The sequence below is a fragment of the Callithrix jacchus genome, chromosome 9 (assembly GCF_049354715.1).
Source record: "Callithrix jacchus isolate 240 chromosome 9, calJac240_pri, whole genome shotgun sequence".
Taxonomy (NCBI): Eukaryota; Metazoa; Chordata; class Mammalia; order Primates; family Cebidae; genus Callithrix; species Callithrix jacchus.
The window spans coordinates 71,048,476-71,069,299 of NC_133510.1; the positions used below are offsets into that span (position 1 = coordinate 71,048,476).

A 20,824-nucleotide genomic window follows, 5' to 3' on the forward strand; every position below is an offset into this window, starting at 1 on the left:
AGCACCACTGATTTGTCAATAGATTTGATAGATTTGATATACTGACATGCAGATCAAGATTTGTATTATTTATAACCTGTCTCTGATGATCCCAAAGGCACTTTAGAATCTGGCAGTGCCTCAGGGTCACTGATTTTCACTGGACAGAATTAAGGGATATAGAAGGTTTGCTGAGTCTTTCCTGGCCCTGGATATTCACTTTGAAAAAAGTTTGTTTGAGTAAGGTTTTGACATATTTGCTCTCTATGCCTATGTAGGCTCAAAATGAACAATACGGGGAGATTCATTTTATTCATCCTAAACCTAAACCTACACCTACTAAAGTTTCTAAACCTTTGGTAGTGGAAATGGTTTACTTGTATAATGAAAGTTAACAATACTAGCAAAACTAATGGTAAAACACAGGGTGTTTGGATCCCACGAAAACAGGAGTTTCCTGTGGTTAGATGTCAGGCTGACTGTACATAATACCTAGTTATAATTAACAATGCTTCCTCCAAAGACTGGATTTCTGCTAAGATATATATATATATATATATATATATATATATATTTTTTTTTTTTTTTTTTTTTTTTTTTCTTTTAATTGCATTTTAGGTTTTGGGGTACATGTGAAGAACATGCAATATAGTTGCATAGGTACACATGTGGCAGTGTGATTTGCTGTCTTCCTCCCCTTCACCTATATCTGGCATTTCTCCCCATGTTATCCCTCCCTGACCTCCTCACCCCCCGCTATCTCTCCCTTGGCATCCCCCAACAGACCTCAGTGCATGATGCTCCCCTCCCTGTGTCCATGTGTTCTCATTGTTCAACACCTGCCTATGAGTGAGAACATGCACTCTTAGATTTTCTGTTCTTGTGTCAGTTTGCTGAGAATGATGGTTTCCAGATTCATCCATATTTGTACAAAGGACATAAACTCATAATTTTTTATGGCTGTATAGTATTCTATGGTGTATATGTGCCACATTTTCCTTGTCCAGTCTATCGTTGATGGGTATTTGGGTTAATTCTAGGTCTTTGCTATTGTAAACAATGCCACTATGAACATATATGTGCATGTGTCTTTAAAATAGAATGATTTATAATCCTTTGGGTATATACCCAGTAATGAGATTGTTGGATCAAATGGAATTTCTATTTCTAGGTCCTTGAGGAATCGCCACACTGTCTTCCACAATGGTTGAACTAATTTACACTCCCATCAACAGTGTAAAAGCGTTCCTATTTCTCCACATCCTCTCCAGCATCTGTTGTCTCCAGATTTTTTAATGATCGCCATTCTAACTGGCGTCAGATGGTATCTCAATGTAGTTTTGATTTGCGTTTCTCTAATGACCAGTGATGATGAGCATTTTTTCATATGATTGTTGGCCTCATGTATGTCTTCTTTTGTAAAGAGTCTGTTCATATCCTTTGCCCACTTTTGAATGGGCGTGTTTGTAAATCTGTTTTAGTTCTTTGTAAATTTTGGATATCAGCCCTTTGTCAGATGGGTAAACTGCAAAAATGTTTCCCATTCTGTTGGTTGCCGATTCACTCTAATGACTGTTTCTTTTGCCGTGCAGAAACTGTGGAGTTTGATTAGGTCTCATTTGTCTATTTTGGCTTTTGTTGCCAATGCTTTTGGTGTTTTGTTCATGAAGTCCTTGCCTACTCCTATGTCCTGAATGGTTTTGCCTAGATTTTTCTTCTAGGGTTTTTATGGTGTTAGGTCTTACGTTTAAGTCTTTAATCCATCTGGAGTTAATTTTAGTGTAAGGTGTCAGGAAGGGGTATAGTTTCTGCTTTCTGCACATAGCTAGCCCGTTTTTCCAACACAGGGAATCCTTTCCCCATTGCTTGTTTTTGTCAGCTTTGTCAAAGATTGTATGGTTGTAGATATGTTGTGTTGCCTTCGAGGCCTCTGTTCTGTTCCATTGGTCTGCATCTCTGTTTTGGTACCAGTACCATGCTGTTTTGATTACTGTAGCCTTGTAGCATAGTTTGAAGTCTGGTAGTGTGATACCTTCCGCTGTGTTCTTTTTACTTAGAATTGACTTGGCTATGCGGGGTCTCTTTTGGTTCCATATGAAGTTTAAGGTGGTTTTTTCCAGTTCTGTGAAGAAGGTCATTGGTAGCTTGATGGGGATAGTTTGAATCTGTAAGTTACTACAGTATGGCCATTTTCACGATATTGATTCTTCCTAACCATGAGCATGGAATGTTTCTCCATCTGTTTGTGTCCTCTCTTATTTTGTTGAGCAGTGGTTTGTAGTTCTCCTTGAAGAGGTCCTTTACGTTCCTTGTTAGTTGTATTCCTAGGTATTTTATTCTCTTTGTAGCAATTGTGAATGGCAGTTCATTCTTGATTTGGCTCTCTTTCAGTCTGTTATTGGTGTATAGGAATGCTTGTGATTTTTGCACATTGATTTTGTATTCTGAGACTTTGCTGAAGTTGCTTATCAGTTTCAGGAGATTTTGGGCTGTGACAATGGGGTCTGGATATACAATTATGTTATCTGTAAATAGAGACAAGTTGGCTTCCTCCTTTCCTGTTTGAATACCCTTTATTTCTTTTTTTTGCCTGATTGCTCTGGCTAGAACTTCCAGTACTATATTGAATAGGAGTGGTGAGAGAGGGCATCCTCGTCTAGTGCCAGATTTCAAAGGGAATGCTTCCAGTTTTTGCCCATTCAGTATGATATTGGCTGTTGGTTTGTCATAAATAGCTTTTATTATTTTGAGATACGTTCCATCGATACCTAGTTTATTGAGGGTTTTTAGCATTGAGTTTTGTCAAAGGCCCTCTCTGTATTAATTGAGATAATCATGTGGTTTTTGTCTTTGGTTTTGTTTATGTGGTGAATTATGTTTATAGACTTGCGTATGTTGAACCAGCCTTGCATCCCTGGGATGAATCTGACTTGATCATGGTGGATAAGCTTTTTGATGTGCTGTTGCAATCAGCTTGCCAGTATTTTATTGAAGATTTTTGTGTCTATGTTCATCATGGATACTGGCCTGAAGTCTTCTTTTCTTGTTGAGTCTCTGCCGGGTTTTGGTATCAGGATGATGTTGGTCTCATAAAATGATTTGGGAAGGATTCCCTCTTTTTGGATTATTTGGAATAGTTTCAGGAGGAATGGTACCAGCTCCTCTTTGTGTGTCTGGTAGAATGCAGCTGTGAACCTGTCTGGACCTGGGCTTTTTTTGTGTGGTAGGCTCTTAATTGCTGCCTCAACTCCCGATCTTGTTATTGGTCTATTCAGGGTTTCAACTTCTTCCTGGTTTAGGCTTGGGAGAAGGCAAGTGTCCAGGAATTTATCCATTTCTTCCAGGATTACTAGTTTATGTGCACAGAGTTGTTTGTAATAATCTCTGATGATGGTTGAATTTCTGTGGAATCTGTGGTGATATCCCCTTTATCGTTTTTTATTGCATCTATTTGGTTATTCTCTCTTTTCTTTCTTATTAATTTGGCTAGTGGTCCTTCTATTTTGTTGATCTTTTCAAAAAACAAGCTCCTGGATTTATTGATTTTTTGAAGGGTTTTTTGTGTCTTCATCTCCTTCAGTTCTGCTCTGATCTTAGTTATTTCTTGTCTTCTGCTAGGTTTTGAGTTTTTTTATTTTGCTACTCTAGCTCTTTCAATTTTGATGATAGGGTGTCAATTTTGGATCTCTCCACTCTTCTCATATGGGCACTTATTGCTATATATTTTCCTCTAGAGACTGCTTTAAATGTGTCCCAGAGATTTTTGTGTGTTGTGTCTTCGTTCTCATTGGTTTCAAAGAACATCTTTATTTCTGCCTTCATTTCATTGTTTATCCAGTCAACATTCAAGAGCCAGTTGTTCAGTTTCCATGAAGCTGTGCAGCGCTGAGTTAGTTTATGAATTCTGAGTTCTAACTTGATTGCACTGTGGTCTGAGCGACTGTTTGTTATGATTTCCTTTCTTTTGCATTTGCCGAGGAGTTATTTACTTGGTCAGTTTTAGAGTAGGTGTGATGTGGTGCTGAGAAGAATGTATATTCTGTGGCTTTGGGGTGGAGAGTTCTGTAAATGTCTATAAGGTTTGTTTGTTCCAGGTGTGAGTTCAAGTCCTGGATATCCTTGTTACTTTTCTGTCTGGTTGATCCATCTAATATTGACAATGGGGTGTTAAAGTCTCCCACTATTATTGTGTGGGAGTCTAAGACTCTTTGTAATGCATTAAGAACTTACCTTATGTATCTGGGTGCTCCCGTATTGGGTGTGTATATATTTAGGATCATTAGCTCTTCTTGTTGTATCAATCCTTTTACCATTATGTAATGTCCTTCTTTGTCTCTTTTGATCTTTGTTGCTTTAAAGTATGTTTTATCAGAGATGAGAATGCAACTCCTGCTTCTTTTTGCTCTCCATTTGCTTGGCAAATCTTCCTTCATCCCTGTATTTTGAGCCTTTTCGTATCCTTGCATGTGAGATGGGTTTCCTGTATACAGCACACTGCTGGGTTTTGGCTTTTTATCCAATTTGCCAGTCTGTGTTTTTTGATTGGGGCATTTAGTCCGTTTACATTTAGAGTTAATATCGTTGTGTGTGAATTTGATACTGCCATTTTGATGCTAGCTGGCTGTTTTGCCCATTAGTTGATGCAGATTCTTCATTTTGTTGATGCTCTTTACCATTTGGTATGTTTTTGGAGTGGCTGGTACTGGTTGTTTCTTTCTATGTGTAGTGCCTCTTTCAGGAGCTCTTGTAAAGCAGGATTGGTGGTGACAAAATCTCTGAGTACTTGCTTGTTTGCAAAGGATTTTATTTTTCCTTCATTTATGAAGCTTAGTTTGGCTGGATATGAAATTTTGGGTTGAACATTCTTTTCTTTAAGGGTGTGGAATATTGGCCCCCACTCTCTTCTGGCTTGTAGGATTTCTGCTGAGAAATCTGCTGTGAGTCTAATGGGCTTCCCTTTGTGGGTAACCTGACCTTTCTCTCTGGCTGCCCTTAGCATTTTCTCCTCCATTTCAACCCTGGCGAATCTGACGATTATGTGCCTTGGGGTTGCTCTTCTTGAGGAATATCTTTGTGGTGTTCTTTGTATTTCCTGGACTTGAATATTGGCCTGCCTTGCTAGGTTGGGGAAGTTTTTCTCATTTTATTTCATTGAGTTGATCTTCGACATCTGATATCCTTTCTTCTGCTTGGTCAATTTGGCTGTTGAAACTTGTGCATGCTTTGCTAAGTTCTTGTGTTATGTTTTTCAGCTCCATCAATTCACTTATATTCCTCTCTAAGTTGTCCATTCTCGTTAGCATTTTGTCAAATCTTTTTTCAAGGTTCTTAGTTTCTTTGCATTGGGTTAGAACATGTTCTTTCAGCTCACAGAAGTTTCTCATACCCACCTTCTGAAGTCTGCATCTGTCATTTCATCACACTCATTCTCCATCCAGCTTTGTTCCCTTGCTGGTGAGGAGTTGTGATCCCTTGTAGGAGGAGATGTGTTCTGGTTTCGGGTGTTTTCCTTCTTTTTGTGCTGGTTTCTTCCCATCTTTGTGGATTTATCCACCTGTCGTCTTTGTAGTTGCTGATTTTCAGATTGGGTCTCTGAGTGAACATCCAGTTTGTTGATGATGAAGTTATTTCTGTTTCTTAGTTTTCCTTCTAGCCATTTGGCCCCTCTGCTGTAGGATTGCTGAGGTCCACTCCAGGCCCTGCTTGCCTGGGGATCACCTGCAACAGCTGCAGAACAGTAAGGGTTGCTACCAGTTTCTTCTTCTGCTATCTTTGTCCCAGAATGATGCCTGCCAAATGTCAGTCTGATCGGTCCTTTTTAAGGTGACTCTTTGGATATACGGGAGTCAGGGAGCTACTTGAGACAGTCTGTCCTTTATAGGAGCTCAAGTGCTGAGCTGTGAGCTCTGTTGTTCATTCGGAGCTGCTGGGCAGGTATGTTTAAGTCTGCTGCAGCAGAACTCATACCCCCCCCTGGCTTTTTTCCCCATGTGCTCTTTCCCAGGGAGTGAGGGCTTTATTTATGAGTTTCTGTTGTGCTGCTGCCTTTTCTTTCAGGGCTGCCCTGCCCAGCAAGGAGGCAGCCTAGTCACTCTCTGCCTGCAGAGGCTTTGCTGAGCTTCTGTGGGCTCTGCCCTGCTGCCCTGTGAACTTTCCTACAGTCCTGTTTACATGGGTGTGGTTTGAACTGCCTCAGCAATGGTGGCCCAGCTCTGTAATGGCAGACTCTCTCTTGTAATGGCAGGTTGCCTCAGCAATGGCAGACTACCTTTGTAGGGGTGGAGTGCCTTGGTAATGGTGGATGCCCCTCCTCCACAGAGCTGGACCGTCCCAGGTTCAGCTGCACTTGCCATGAAACTCTCAACCCAGAGTGTTTCCAATTGCTGGTTTTTTTTTTTTTGTGTGTGTGTGTGTAGGTGGAACCCCCCAAGCCTGATCACCTGGCTCCCTGCCTCAGAGCCTTTTTTTAAGGTTGAAAAGTTGACTCTCTCCCAGGTGTTCCAGTTGCCTGCTGAAAAGGTGCTGGGATCTGTGTGATTTCCCATGTAGCAACCCACTGCACCAGCTGAAACAATGGAGCTAAGATTTGTGGCACTTTTTTGCCTGGGAATCTCCTGGCGTGGCTCCCTGTTTCAATCTCCTGTTTAATCAGATGAATGGGTGACTCTGCCTTCCTGGAGCTCCAATCACCAGCTTAAAAGGGCAACCAGACCAGTGTATTTTGTATGGAGAACCACCACGCCGGGGCGCAGGCAAAACCGCCATGCCAGCCAAAACAGCTGTGCTGGCGACCATGGGGCTCCTCCGCCTGGGAATCTCCTGGTCTGTGGGCAATGAAGATCCATCTGGAAATGCGGCATCCACTCACCCTCTGCACTTTCACTGGGAGCTACAATCCTGAGCTGCTCCTAAACGGCCATCTTGGATCTTCCTCCAGATTTTTATATATTACCAGTAGCTTGAACTTACTCATGTAACCAAGCACCACTTTGTATCCCAATAATCTGTGGAAAAATAAAAAGTGAAAAGGCATGTGTATTACAATGTTAATCATAAAATGTAGATGTGATTATATGGGTGTTTATTATAAAATTCTTTTAACTTTGCTGTATGTTGGAAACTTTTCATTTTTAAATGAAATGAATGCTGAATAAATGAATAAATATTGAAAAATTGTAAGAATATTATAAGAAATAGAGGTCTGTAATTCCTCTTTGAACATGCCTTCGAAGTGAAGGTCTTTTGCCATGAGCTCTTCTTTGACATCATCTAGTGCCCACTGGTGGTCCATCAGCTCCAAAGCTTCCCACTCTGTCTTGAAAGCTTTGTTTGTGTCTGTGGGCATGGCCATGGCTGCTTTTGCATCATTCATGATTGGTCAGTGGCATTATCTTGGCCTAGCATCAGAGAGTAAATGCGCAGAAGCCCAAATACATTGAGGAAATACCTGGATGCAGAACTCACCCAGGATGCATGTAATGCGAGTAGTTCAATTCCTTGCTGTAACATAGGCTGAAAAACGGAGGGTCAGGGGAAATGGGACTTTGGTTGTGACAAAGCCTGAGAATGTCATGTTGATCCATCCACCAATAAAAATCATAGGAATAACATTTGTTACATTGCTTTTATCATGTCTGTCAGCATAGTAGGATCAGTCACAGGAGAAGGTGGCACTACCTTCCTTTTTTTTTTTTAACTCCATCCTCTGGCTTGTTGAAGTAATATTTTCATGTTGAGAAAGACTGTTTGGGAATGTGTTTTCCATTTTCCCTGAGGACTCTGCTTTGAATTAGGACTTGACTGTCAGACACTCATTCCTAGGTGGGCTTCTTATCGCTCTGCAGCAGGATGAACACATAGTGGTGGATCACGCCTATGAAGAAAGTGATAATTACAATGGATAGAACCACCTAGAGGGGGATGTTGGAGTCAAGCAACAGTTCTGGCCCTTCCACCTTCACTGAAAGCTGGCTCCCAGCCAGGGATGGGCGATCTTCTCTTCGGGAAGCACTTGCTTCTCTTCGACTTCACCTTCGGGCCTTCTTACGCCCCTTTGCCTGGCTAGCCCAGAAGTCTGCAGCAGCAGTGAGCCCAGCATACTTCCTTCAGTTGGGCTGCCCGGCCTTCTATTTCCAACTTTTATTTTAAGTTCAGGGGTACATGTGCAGGTTTGTTGCATAGGTAAACATGTGCCACGGTGGTTTGCTGCACAGATCATCTCATCATCCAGGTATTAAGCTCAGCATCCACTAGCTATTCTTCCTGGTCCTCTCCCACTTCCCAACCCCCACCCTCCAACAGGCCCCAGTGTGTGCTGTTGCCCACTGTGTATCCATGTGTTCTCATCATTTAGCTCCCATTTATAAGTGAGAACATGTGGTGTTTGGTTTTCTGTTCCTGTGTTAGTTTGCTAAGGATAATGGCCTCCAGCTCCATCCATGTCCCTGCAAAGGAGATAATCTCATTCCTTTTTATGGATGCATAGTATTCCATGGTGTGTATATATATATATACATGTTCTTTATCCAGTCTATTACTGATGGGTATATGGGTTTATTCCATGTCTTTGTTATCGTGAATAATGCTGCAGTGAGCAGACATGTGCATGTGCCTTTGTGGCAGAATGATTTATATCCCTTTGGGTATATATAGTATATATCCAGTAATGGGATCACTAGGTTGAGTGGTATTTCTCTCTCTAGGTCTTCGAGGAATCATCACACTGTCTTCCACAATGGTTGAACTAATTTACACTCTCACCAACAGTGTAAAAGTGTTCTTTTTTCCTCCATAATCTTGCTAGCATCTGTTATTTTGTAACTTTTTAATAATAGCCATTCTAGTATGAGATGGTATCTCATTGTGGTTTTGATTTGCCTTTCTCTAATGATCAGTGATGTTGAGCTGTTTTTCCTATGTTTGTTCAATGTATGTATATCTTCTTCTGAGATGTGTCTCTTTATGTCCTTTGCCCACTTTTTAATAGAGTTGTTTCTTTTTTCTTGTAAATTTGTTTAAGTTCCTTGTAGATGCTGGATAGTAGATCTTTGTCAGATGCCTAGATTGCAAAAAGTTTCTTCCATTCTGTAGGTTGTTGGTTTACTCTGTTGATCTTTCTGTTGTTGTTATTGTGTGTGTGTGTGTGTTTCCTGTGCAAGGGCTCTTTAGTTTAATTAGATTTCATTTGTCAAGTTTGCTTTTGTTGCAATTGCTTTTAGCAGCTTTGTCATGAAATCTTTGCCTTTGCCTATGTCCTGAATGGTATTGCCTAAGTTTTCTTGCAGAGTTTTTTTTATAGTTTTGGGTTTTACATTTAAGTCTTTGATCCATCTTGAGTTGATTTTTGTATGGGGTAAGGAAGGGGTCTAGTTTCAACTATCTGCATATGGCTAGCCAGTTCTCCCAGCACCATTTATTAAATAGGAAATCCATTCCCCATTGCTTGTTTTTGTCAGGTTTGTTGAAGATCAGATGGTTGTAGGTGTGTGGTATTATTTCTGGGTTCTCTATTCTGTTCCATTGGTCTATGTGTCTGTTCTTGTACAAGTACCATGCTGTTTGGGTTACTATAGCCCCAAAGTATAGTTTGAATTTGGGTAGTGTGATGCTTCCAGCTTTGTTCTTTTTGCTTAGGATTGTCTTGGCCACTTGAGTTCTTTTTTGGTTCCACATGAATTTTAAAATAGTTCTTTTTTTCTAATTCTGTCAAGAATATCAATGGTAGTTTAATGGGAATAGCACTGACCTATAAATTATTTTGGACAGTATGGCCATTTCCACAATATTGATTCTTTCTATTCATAACCATGGAATGTTTTTCTATTAGTGTCATTTCTGATTTATCTGAGCAGTGGTTTACAACTCTCCTTGAAGAGGTCCTACAAGGGCCTGTATTGATAGATATTTTATTCTTTTTATGGCAATTGTGAATGAGATGTTATTTGTGATTTGGCTGTTGGCTTGCCTATTGTTGGTGTATAGGAATCCTAGTGATTTTTGCACATTAGTTTTGCATCCTGAGACTTTGCTGAAGTTGCTTATCAGCTTATGAAGCTTTTGGGCTGAGTTGATTGGGTTTTCTAGATACAGGATTATGTCATCTGCAAACAAAGACAGTTGACTTCCTCTTTTTTATTTGAATATCATTTCTTTCTTTCTTTTGCCTGATTGCCCTGGCCAGAACTTCTAATAATATTTTGACTAGGAGTGATGAGGGAAGTCAACCTTTTCTTGTGCTGGTTTTCAAGGGGAGAATGCTTCCAGCTTTTGCCCATTCAGTATGATGTTGGCTGTGGATTTTTCATATATGGCCCTTATTATTTTGAGGTATGTTCCTTCAAAACCTAGTTTATTGAGATTTTTTTAAAATATGAAAGGATGTTGAATTTTATCAAAGGCTTTTTCTGGATCTGTTGAGATAATCACGTGGCTTTTGGCTTTGTCTTTCGTTCTGTTTATGTGATGAATCACATTTACTGATTCATGCATGTTGAACCAACCTTGCATGTTGGGGATGAAGCCAACATGATCGTGGTGGATAAACTTTTTGATGTGCTGCTGGATTTGGATTGCTAGTATTTTATTGAGGATTTTTTCCTTGATGTTCATCAAAGATATTGGTCTGAAGTTTCTCTCTGTTTTTTTGGTATCTCTGCCAGGCTTTGGTATCAAGATGATGCTGGCCTCATAGAATGAGGTAGGGAGGAGGTTCCTCCTTTACCATTTCTTAGTAGGAATGGTACCAGCCCTTCTGTGTACCTCTGGTAGAGTTTAGCTGGGAATTCATCTGGGCCTGGGCTTCTTTTTTTGTTTGTAGGCTATTTATTACTGCCTCAACTCCAGAACTAATTAATAGTCTGTTCTGGGATTCAATTTCTTCCTTGCTCAGTGTTGGAAGGGTGTATGTGTCCAGGAATGTATCCATTTCTTCTAGATGTTCTAGTTTATGTGCATAGAGGTGTTCATAATATTCTCTGATGGTTGCTGGTATTTCTCTGGAGTCAGTGGCAATATTCCCCTTATCATTTCTGATTGTGTTTATTTGAATCTTCTTTCTTTTATTCTCTATTGGTCTAGCTAACAGTCTATTTCATTATTTTTTTAGAAAAACTAGTTGATCCATGTTCATCGTGGCACTGTTTACAATAGCAAAGACCTGGAACCAACTCAAATGCCAATCAATGATAGACTGGATAAGAAAATGTGGCATATATATGTCATAGAATACTATGCAGCCATAAAAAATGATGAGTTCATGTCCTTTGTAGGGACATGGATGAATCTGAAGCCATCATTCTCAGCAAACTGACACAAGAACAGAAAACCGAACACTGCATGTTCTCACTCATAGGCAGGTGTTGAACAATGAGAACACGTGGGTACAGAGAGGGGAGCATCACACACTGGGGTCTGTTGTGGGGTGAGGAGCTAGGGGAGGGACAGTGGGGGCAGGGAGGTTGGGGAGGAATAACACTGGGAGAAATACCTGATGTAGGTGGCGGGAGGATGGAGACAGCAAACCACTGTGGCGTGTGTGTACCTAAGCAACAATTCTGCAAGATCTGCATATGCACCCCAGAACTTAAAGTACAATAAAAAAAGAAAAAAAGGTAATTTCAGAATGTCACATATAACAGGAGACATTTATGTAGTTTTTAAAAACAGACATGTATAATAAAAATATAAAAGCATACATGGGGAAATATATTCGTTTTCTATTGCTGTGTAACAAATCAAATTACCACAAATATAGCAACCTAAAACAATACCTATTGATTATCTCATGGCTCTGTGGTCAGGAGTCCAGGTACAGAGTAGCTCACATGGTTTCTCTGCTTAGTCTCACCAAGCCTAAACCAAAGTGTCATCAGGGCTGCAGTCCTTTCCTGAGGTTCTAGGAATGATTCTACTTCCAAGCTTAGATTGATGGCCGATTTTTTTATTTCAGTTGTGGGACTGAGGTCTCTTTTTGTGCTGGCTACCAGCTGGGGGCTGGTCTTTCCTCCTAGAGGCTGCCCACATTACTTCTGATGCTTTCTGTGTGTCCCTCATTGAACAACAAACAGTAGGTCAGGTCCTCTGATGCTTTAAATCTCTTTGACCTCCACTTGCATCACATCTCTCTCACACCAGTGGGAGAAAGTTTTCTGAAACGCATGTGATTAGATTAGATCCACCTGGACAATCCAGGAAAATCTCTCTATTTTAAGGTCTATAACTTTGACGACATCTGCAAAATCTCTTTTGCCATTTAAGGTAGCATGGTCATAGGTTCCACAGATTAGGGCATGGACATCTTTAGAAGGCAATTCTGCTACCAGGAGTAGGCGAAGAAGCTACATGAGAAGTGACATTCTGACTTTAGGATAGTGGTTATCTACGGGTAGGGAGGAATAGATTAGAGAATGGCATAAAAAAGACTTCAGTTCTATAATTTCCTACTTCTGAAAATTGGAATCCTAAGTAGAGGAAGGGCAAGTCTGGAAGAGCAAGGTTTCTGAGGAAGTAGAACAATCTATCTAAAGCACAGATAGAGGCATTTTTGAATTGAGAAGATGTCTTTTCTATTGTATTAGTCACTTGGACTGCTATAGCAAAACACCATAGTCTGAGTGCCTTAAGCAACATAAATCTATATGCTCAGTGTTCTGGAGGCTGAGAAGTCCAAGATCAAGGCATGTCACTTCCTGGCTTGTAGATGGCCACCTCCTCACAGTGTCATCATGGGGCAGGGACACACACACACACACACACACACACACACAGCTCTCATGTCTCTTACAAAGGCATTAATCCCATCCCATTAGACTCATAACAAGAAGACAGAAGGCAGTGTATTGATTATCTTAGGAGTACCAAACAAAAAATAACTCCCTGTTAGAAGTCTGTGCCAGTAGTAAATCCTTTAAGAATTAAGGTGAAATATATATATATATATATATATATAAATATGAATATATATAAATATAAATATATATATATTTCACCTTAATATTTCAGTCTTTTAGTGATATATATATATCACTAAAATATATGTATAGTGATATATATAGTGATATATATATCACTAAAAGACTGATATATATATATCAGTGATATATATATAGATATATAGTGATATATATAGATATATAGTGATATATATTTCACTAAAAGACTTGCACTAAGGGAAAATTTAAAAGGAGGCCTTCAAGGAGAAAGAAAATGCTCATAGATGGATGTTCTTGTTTTCTTCTTACCTATCTTCTGAGTCACTAAAATTTCTTCTGCTTTGTCTGTTTTGTGTCAAAGGTATCCAATGCAATCTCAGTTTCAGCTATCAAGAGTTTCAGTCCTAGACGCAGAAAAGTTGAGCAAACAACCAAAAGGTAAATATGTGGGTAGATTGAATTATTATTGATTGCCTAATAATAACATCATATATATAATAGTCACTCTTTTTAATACATCTACTAATTAAATACATGACAATATTGGCAAGGTGATCTAAAAATAAACTGTGAGTTACTTAGCTTCACTGGGAATTCCCAGTGGAATCAGCTAGTAAGCATTTGTAGCTAATAAGCCTAGCATTTGCTTCGGGCTGAGCTTTCTAATCAGGACGGGCCTAGCTGCCCCCAGGGTTTTCAGGTCATACTCTGCCATCTCTTTGGCCAACTTAACCCAGCAGCCTTTCTGAATGGCTAGACCTGAACCTCCTTTGTTAGCATGGTGCTTGGTACTATATTAACAGGCATAGAGAAATGATTGTGTAATTATGCTTGGGGAAGTATGAAAGAAGTTGCTGTTAAGAATTTGAAGGTTTCTAGTTTTCCTTTCTTTGTAGTTTTGGAGTTGTTACAGGATAAGAGCAAAAATGTCCAACTTCAGAAAAGCTTTTTAAAGTCTTTGCTTGCAGGAGCTTTTGAGGAATGAACTTACATATTTCTCTTTATGCAAAAAAGGTCTTAAAAAATAATGTCAGCTCACAAGAGTAGACAGTTATGGTACATTTTCTCTTCTCTGAATTTCTCCCAAGTTCAGAGGCACACCCACCGACTCAGAAAAACAGGATACATTGTGCACCGGGAAAAGACAGAAGCATGGTAATGTTTTCCCTCTGTCCTTTCAGGATTTTCCCTGCTACTTCGTCCCCCTCTGTTTCCACCGCTTCCTGTCATTCCTCATCAGGTACTTCCTTTCCCTATCAGTCCCCTTTGTTTTCCTGCGCTGGAGGTGTCTAAGAGTCCCCTCCCCGCTCTCTCGATATGGTGCTCATTTCTGTTACCTAAGATGTTTTGGTCTGTTCCTTTGGTCTGTTACTCTTCTTCCTTTTGGGAAAATGAACCTTGGATTGGGGGGTGAAGAAAAGAGAATTTGATGTCTTCAGCACTATACTCAAGTTAGCAATTAAGACCTCACCACTTTGCAGGGGAGTTATTGTTCGATTCCATTGTACAAACAGCACAATTGAGACAAGATCTCTTTCCTATATCTTGTTTCTTATTTCTGGTTCTGAAAGCCCACATTATGCCAGAGACCTGGAAGTCTGGGGAGGCTAATACTTGAGAGCTCACCTCAAGGGGTGGGAGGAGATGAGGATATCAGCGATCGACTCTGGGCACTTTGTGACTCAAAAAGAACTGTCTCCCAGAACTCCAACCATATAAGATTCTGAAACTAATCGTATCTTTAATTATAGATATCCCCTGTAATTATATACTCCTATGTATATGGAAGTGCAGAATAGAACAAGACACACTGCTTTGGGGCAAACCTGTCCAACTGGTGAAATTCTTCTCTACTACCTTTGCTATATCTGGATTAATGCAAGCCCAGGGTGTCTAAAATCCCTTACTGGTCCCCAGTTGGTCTGTTCTCTGAGAGCCAAAAACCCCAGACTATTCTCTTCCTGAGCCACATTCATTCACATAGTCATCCTTCATCAATGTATTCATTTGTCTCTTAAAATAATATATTTGGAGCAACTTTTGTGACTGTCTTTCTTTTTTTATTTTATTTTTTAATCTAGGAATTGCTTGAGAGCAACTTTGCTAGATTCTTTTGTATGTCTCATTCTTAAAAAAAGTTCCTCTCAGGCAGGCCTTTTTGGGAAAGATCTAGTCAGCTGACTCCAGCTGATCGTATCAATAACTAAACACAGAGTGGTGGCATTCGCAGAGCTGTTTCCATTCTAAATTTGGATTCAGAGTCTGAATGGATGAAGCATTGAGGACAGTGAAATTGCAGCACCAGGTTAAAAAAAAAAACAAGAGATGACTTTATTTATTCCTGTAGCCCCTTGAATAATGCTAACACAGTGTACATTTTTCTGTGAGGAAGTCTGGCCCTGACAGGGTACAATTTCCAAATTTGCCCTTTGTGAATAAGTCCTTTGTAAGATTTTCACTCTTTGGCCTTTATTTCTAAAGGAGAAATTCCCCCCACAATTTAAGAAGTTTCTAGTACTGATGAATGGGGCTGCATCTGGAGACAAGTGGAAAAGAGGAGACCTTTCTTTTTGCTGTCCTCCAAATTATAATGAGTGATGTGGTTCTCTGTCTACATTTCTTGGTTTGATTCCCTGCCTTTCCAGCATCTTCTGCCAATGATGTGATGTTCTCAGAAAGAATCCAGGTTGCTCTAGCTAGAGCTACACTGGTGAGTAAAAGAAAAACAATTAAAATAACATGGAAAATGCATTCTCCACATGACAGAAGTATTTAGGTTTTTAGAAATAATACACACGATGTAGCTTTTAATTTTCCTCTTTTATGAATCAAGGAAGAGGTCTATAAACAACAGGAATTTTCAAGCTCCCAACTTCATCATTCTCACGCTGACATTGAGACTTATGGGTCTGGATCCCTAGATCTGAAAAAGCTTTTCTTTAATTCTGTGCTGCTTATTGTTAAACTGGGTAAGGAATGCAAGTAGTGTGGACTCGATTCCTAGGAATGGCATTATTGCTGGGTGGTGTTTGGATAAACAACGATAGAGAAACCGTAAGTCCTTTGAGAATTGAATGTGCCTGTTTCGCAGTATGAACGCAAGAGACAGAGCAGAATAGGAAGGGCCAAAATGGTGTAGTCGGTAGTGCTGAAGAGTTCTCCTGAGTCTGTGATTTTAATCTGGGCTGTCAGTGCAGAGTAGGAAAAAAAGATCATGCTTTAGAGTTAGCAGGTAGTTTATGTTTACAAATGCATGAAGATATAGACAAGATCTGAATCTGAACAGTTCACATGTAAATTACGTTTAAACGAGGCATGGAGATTATAAATGGAGTATGTTCCCATATTGACCGACAGTTTCTCATGATCAGTTACAGAGCATTGGAGGTCTCTCTGTGCTGCCTTCTCTCTGATTATTTCCCTTTCTCCATACTCTGCAGCTCTCCAACCATGGTCCCTTTTCACTTTCCATGACTGACCTCACTTAAGAATTTATTTAAAAAGTAAAATTCATTGGATGGAAATTACTTCCTCCCCAACACCAAATCTGCCAACCTCCTGATGTCTGAAGGATGACGTAAACACGCTCCCACCTAAGGCTGTGCTCTACTTCTGCTCTCGCACTCTCAGAGATGCCATTTCTACAATTTTTATCTTATTTTTCCTTCAAGCTCTCCCTGTTAGATCATTATCAATAGTTTACAGATGCTCCCTAGTAGCCTTAATAATAAAACAACAGCAACAACAAGCTCTGGAACATTAAAGAAAGAACATAAAGGTGGAAAGAGAGTGGATCTAAGGTTGGGTCCTGCAGGAAAGATGATCATGGGTTTAGGAAATCTAGGGGCAGAGTAGTTTATCATTTCTGCACATGAATGTTTGGGTAAGCAGGAAACTCTGTGAATGGTAAAGAGGGTTAAAACACTTAGGTATTTGTTAGGCATAAGAAAAGGTTTCACTCAATTTATTTATCTCATTCCAAAGAAAATACTGAAGGCAATGAGAAACCACAGTGTTGTCCCCGAGTTTGTCCTTCTTGGGCTGTCTGCTGGCCGCCAGACTCAGTCTCTGCTCTTCGTGCTGTTCCTGGTGATTTACCTCCTGACTGTCATAGGGAACCTGCTGCTGGTGCTGGTGATCAGTGCTGATTCTTGCCTCCACACACCCATGTACTTCTTCCTGGGACAACTGTCCTTCTTGGATCTCTGCCATTCCTCTGTCACTGTACCTAAAATGTTGGAGAATCTCCTGTCTGAGAAGAAAACCATATCAGTAGAGGGCTGCATGGCGCAGGTCTTCTTCGTGTTTGCCACTGGGGGCACTGAATCCTGCCTGCTTGCTGTGATGGCCTATGACCGCTATGTTGCCATCAGCTCTCCTCTGCTCTATGGCCAAGTGATGAACAGACAGCTGTGTGCAGGGCTGGTGGGGGGCTCATGGGGCTTGGCTTTTCTGGATGCCCTCATCAATATCCTTGTAGCTCTCAATTTAGACTTCTGTGAGGCTCAAAATATCCACCACTTCAGCTGTGAGCTGCCCTCTCTCTACCCTTTGTCTTGCTCTGATGTGTCTGCGAGTTTTACCATGCTGCTCTGCTCCAGCTTCCTGCATTTCTTTGGAAATTTTCTCATGATATTCTTGTCTTATGTTTGCATTTTGTCCACCATCCTGAGGATCAGCTCCACCACAGGCAGAAGCAAAGCCTTCTCCACCTCCTCCTCCCACCTCACTGCAGTGATTTTCTTTTATGGCTCTGGATTACTTCGCTATCTCATGCCAAATTCAGGGTCCATTCAAGAGTTGATCTTCTCCTTGCAGTACAGTGTGATCACTCCCATGCTGAATCCCCTCATCTACAGCCTGAAGAACAGAGAAGTGAAGGCAGCTATGAGAAGAACATTGAGAAAATATTTCTAGTGTTTCAATAGACGTATGAAGTCAGAATGACAAGGGAATGGGATAGATCTGCGGTAAGCAGTGCCTGGATACTAAGAGAATTCATTGATATCAAGATCTCCAAGGCCCTTTTCTGAAAAATACTTAAGAAATGGTAGAAAATTTACCTTTTCTGAAAAATATTTAAGAAAAGGTGGAAAATTGTTTTCATGGGATGATACCAGTTCAGTCCTAGTCAGAGGAAGATGGCTAAGATAAACCTCTTGCTTAGCAATTTTTTCTTACAAAGATATGTATGTATTATTCACAGTATGGTAAATATTGCTATCATCTGCTCAGCTTATCTCTACCATTCTTCTAATAACTGAACTCCACAGTTCAATATGCTTCCAAGAGACACTGTTAATCATGGAATCCCCAAATCCTCTCCACCCTCACCTCCCCACCCCCCACCCCCATCATTATTCACTCATTCTTGCTGGCACGGTGGCTGGTCCAGAAAAAGCCACATAGTCAATGCCAGATCATTTACTCTTCTTAGGATTGTTTCTTTCCGTTGAGAAAGCCTCTCTTGGTTGCCCAGGCTGGAGTAAAGTGGCAAGGTCTCAGCTCACTGCAACCTCTGCCTCCCAGCTTCAAATAATTCTCCTGCCTCAGCCTCCCGAGTAGCTGGGACTACTATCTTAGGAATTTTAATCTTGAGGAGAGAGTCGGAGATCAGCCTTTCTGTATGCAGCACTCTGACAGCCTATGCAAGTGCTCCTGCTGATAAGATCATTAGAGTTATCCTAGATTCTGTCCTTTCAAGGCCAGCTTTATAAACACGAATCATAATGAGAGCCCATTCTTAGATATTTGTATCGTATCAGGCACTGTGTTAAGCAATTTATATACTTCATTCCATTTGAATGCTACAACACATACATTAGGTAAATGCTTAAGTTATTCCTATATCAGAGAAGAAGAAGCTGGTTCAGGGAGATAAGTCATGGTGTTGGAATTTGGAACCAAACGGACTTGCACCAAGGCCTGTTTTCTTTACTACCACCTTGATACACGGACCATCCCATTGAGGTTATGAGCTACACTAGACTCCAAACATGATTTATTGTTGTTGTCTTATTTTATTTTGCTTAAGTCAGAATTAGATTCTGTCATTTGCAAGAAAAGGACCTAAAAGATAAATACTGGTACCACAATAGAATTGCAAGCATAGACATCCAAGGACAATTGGGATATTTGAAATTGTGTTTTGGACCTAGGCATGTCCCATAGAGACTATAAATAACATATTTGTTTATTCTGCTTCAAACTTTCCTCCAATAGCCAACTGTCTGTAGCTGTGAGGGGACCTGTGTATGACAAGAGACAATCTGCAGCTCATACACATTGCTAGACAAGTGGCTCTGCCTCTTGGCCCTAATGATGCTGTAGAAATGGCAGCCATGAGAGAGCCCAATGGCAGAGGAAGGACTGGGCAGGGCCTGTGGCAAACTTCAAAAAGAAGCCAGAAATATTTAAGCAAAGACCACTTAGATCATGAAATGCAATGGGAGGATTAATAAGTGGATTTGAGAGAGGCATGTGGACTGAAATTACCATGGTCCAAAATTAGTTATTCTGTCTGAAATTACTTTTTAGTTTTTATTTATTTACAAGCTGGCAACTGTCACCCTTCCCTTCACCTTGTACTCCTCAGCATCAAAGAATATAAACTCTAAGAGAACAAGGACATTTTTCTGCCATTTTTACTACCTTCTCAAGAATATTTTAAAATGCTTCTAACATGCTTGTTGCACAATAACTATATTTTGAATGTATAAGTTATGGAACAAAAACTGAGTAATCCATTTAGGGTAAGTTCTCACCAGAGGGATCCCACTGCTAAAGCAGTTCAAAGTAGTTTTTTGTATAGAATCGCTTACCATGCAAATGCCAGTCTTTCCTTCCTGGTCAGCCTAGTTCTGGCCCGTGATTGCACAAGCACCTTAGCTGTGGCTGAGCAAGGTGGTGGTTATGTAAACAGCAACATTTTCTTTCATTCACCAAGGCTGATCTGCTGTTGCTGTTGGTGAAAGGTATTTTGATAAACATCACACATAAATTTTGCCAGATATATTACCAGATATCGTCTATTTTTTGTTCCTATTGTGAATTAAAAATTCAGATATATTTACTACTTGTTTATTTCTAATGAATAGAAGTGTTGTGGTATTTTGTACATTGATCTTGTATCTGTCAATTTTGTTGGACTTTCTAGTACTAGTGTCTGGTTTATAGATATTATTGGATTTTAACATGACATTTTAATTATTTTATCTTAAATTAGGGAAAGTTTTTTTTGTATGTAATTTTTCTATATCTCACTTTTAAAGTTAATGCAGCAGCTGGGACCTCCAGTATAGATATCTTTCTGTTGGGATCACTGAGAAAGCTTCTCGTGTTTCAGCAGTAAGGATGATGTTCTATTTTTGATGAATATCTTTAAGTTATTAAGATAGTTCTTTTTTGTTTGTTTGTTAGTGTTTTCTGAACCTATGGATTATATTGAAAGGAGAGTTCTTTTCTAAACATATTTTGCTAAGAATTGGTATGAGATTTTATCACATGCTTTTTCTGTTTCTATTGAGGACTAGGGTTGTTTCTCTTTTGTTTACTACTGTATTGTTCAGTTATTAACTTCAAGGAGTCGAAGTTCCTATACACCAGCAACAGCCAAGCTGAGAGCCATATCAGCAATGCAATTCTACTCACAGTTACCACAAAGAACAAAATACCTAGGAATATAACTAGCCAGGGAGGTGAAAGGTATCTACAATGAGAATTACAAAACACTGCTCAAAGAAATCAGAGATGACAGAAACAAACGGAAAAACATTCCATGCTCACGGGTAGGAAGAATAAATATCATTACAATGACTACGTTGCTTAAAGGAATTTACAAATTCAATGCTGTTCCCAGCAAACTACCAATGACATTCTTTACAGAACTAGAAGCAACTATTTAAAAATTCATATGG

General features: G+C 39.9%; 2 protein-coding genes and 1 pseudogene across 6 annotated transcripts in view; 2 read left to right on the forward strand and 1 right to left on the reverse strand.

Moving 5' to 3' along the window:
* The window catches only part of LOC144577633 (uncharacterized), an 88,157-nt gene that overhangs the window by 16,055 nt on the left and 51,278 nt on the right, over positions 1–20,824 (forward strand). For 3 of the 5 annotated variants that reach the window (XM_078336839.1, XM_078336838.1, XM_078336840.1), the window contains exons 2-3: positions 13,270–13,346; positions 14,002–14,063. In XM_078336839.1, the coding sequence (XP_078192965.1) occupies positions 13,277–13,346; positions 14,002–14,063 (132 nt within the window). In that variant the 5' untranslated portion in view covers positions 13,270–13,276. Of the gene's footprint in view, positions 1–13,269; positions 13,347–13,996; positions 14,064–20,824 lie in introns of all 5 variants that reach the window. The other 2 variants (XR_013521921.1, XR_013521922.1) reach the window with 1 other exon arrangement.
* Positions 7,064–10,505, reverse strand: LOC100404188 (ER membrane protein complex subunit 3 pseudogene; annotated as a pseudogene).
* Positions 16,899–18,181, forward strand: LOC100403821 (olfactory receptor 8S1-like). Its single transcript, XM_002752395.2, has one exon. It carries the CDS (start codon positions 16,908–16,910, stop codon positions 17,823–17,825), a length of 918 nt encoding a protein of 305 aa, XP_002752441.2. The 5' UTR covers positions 16,899–16,907; the 3' UTR covers positions 17,826–18,181.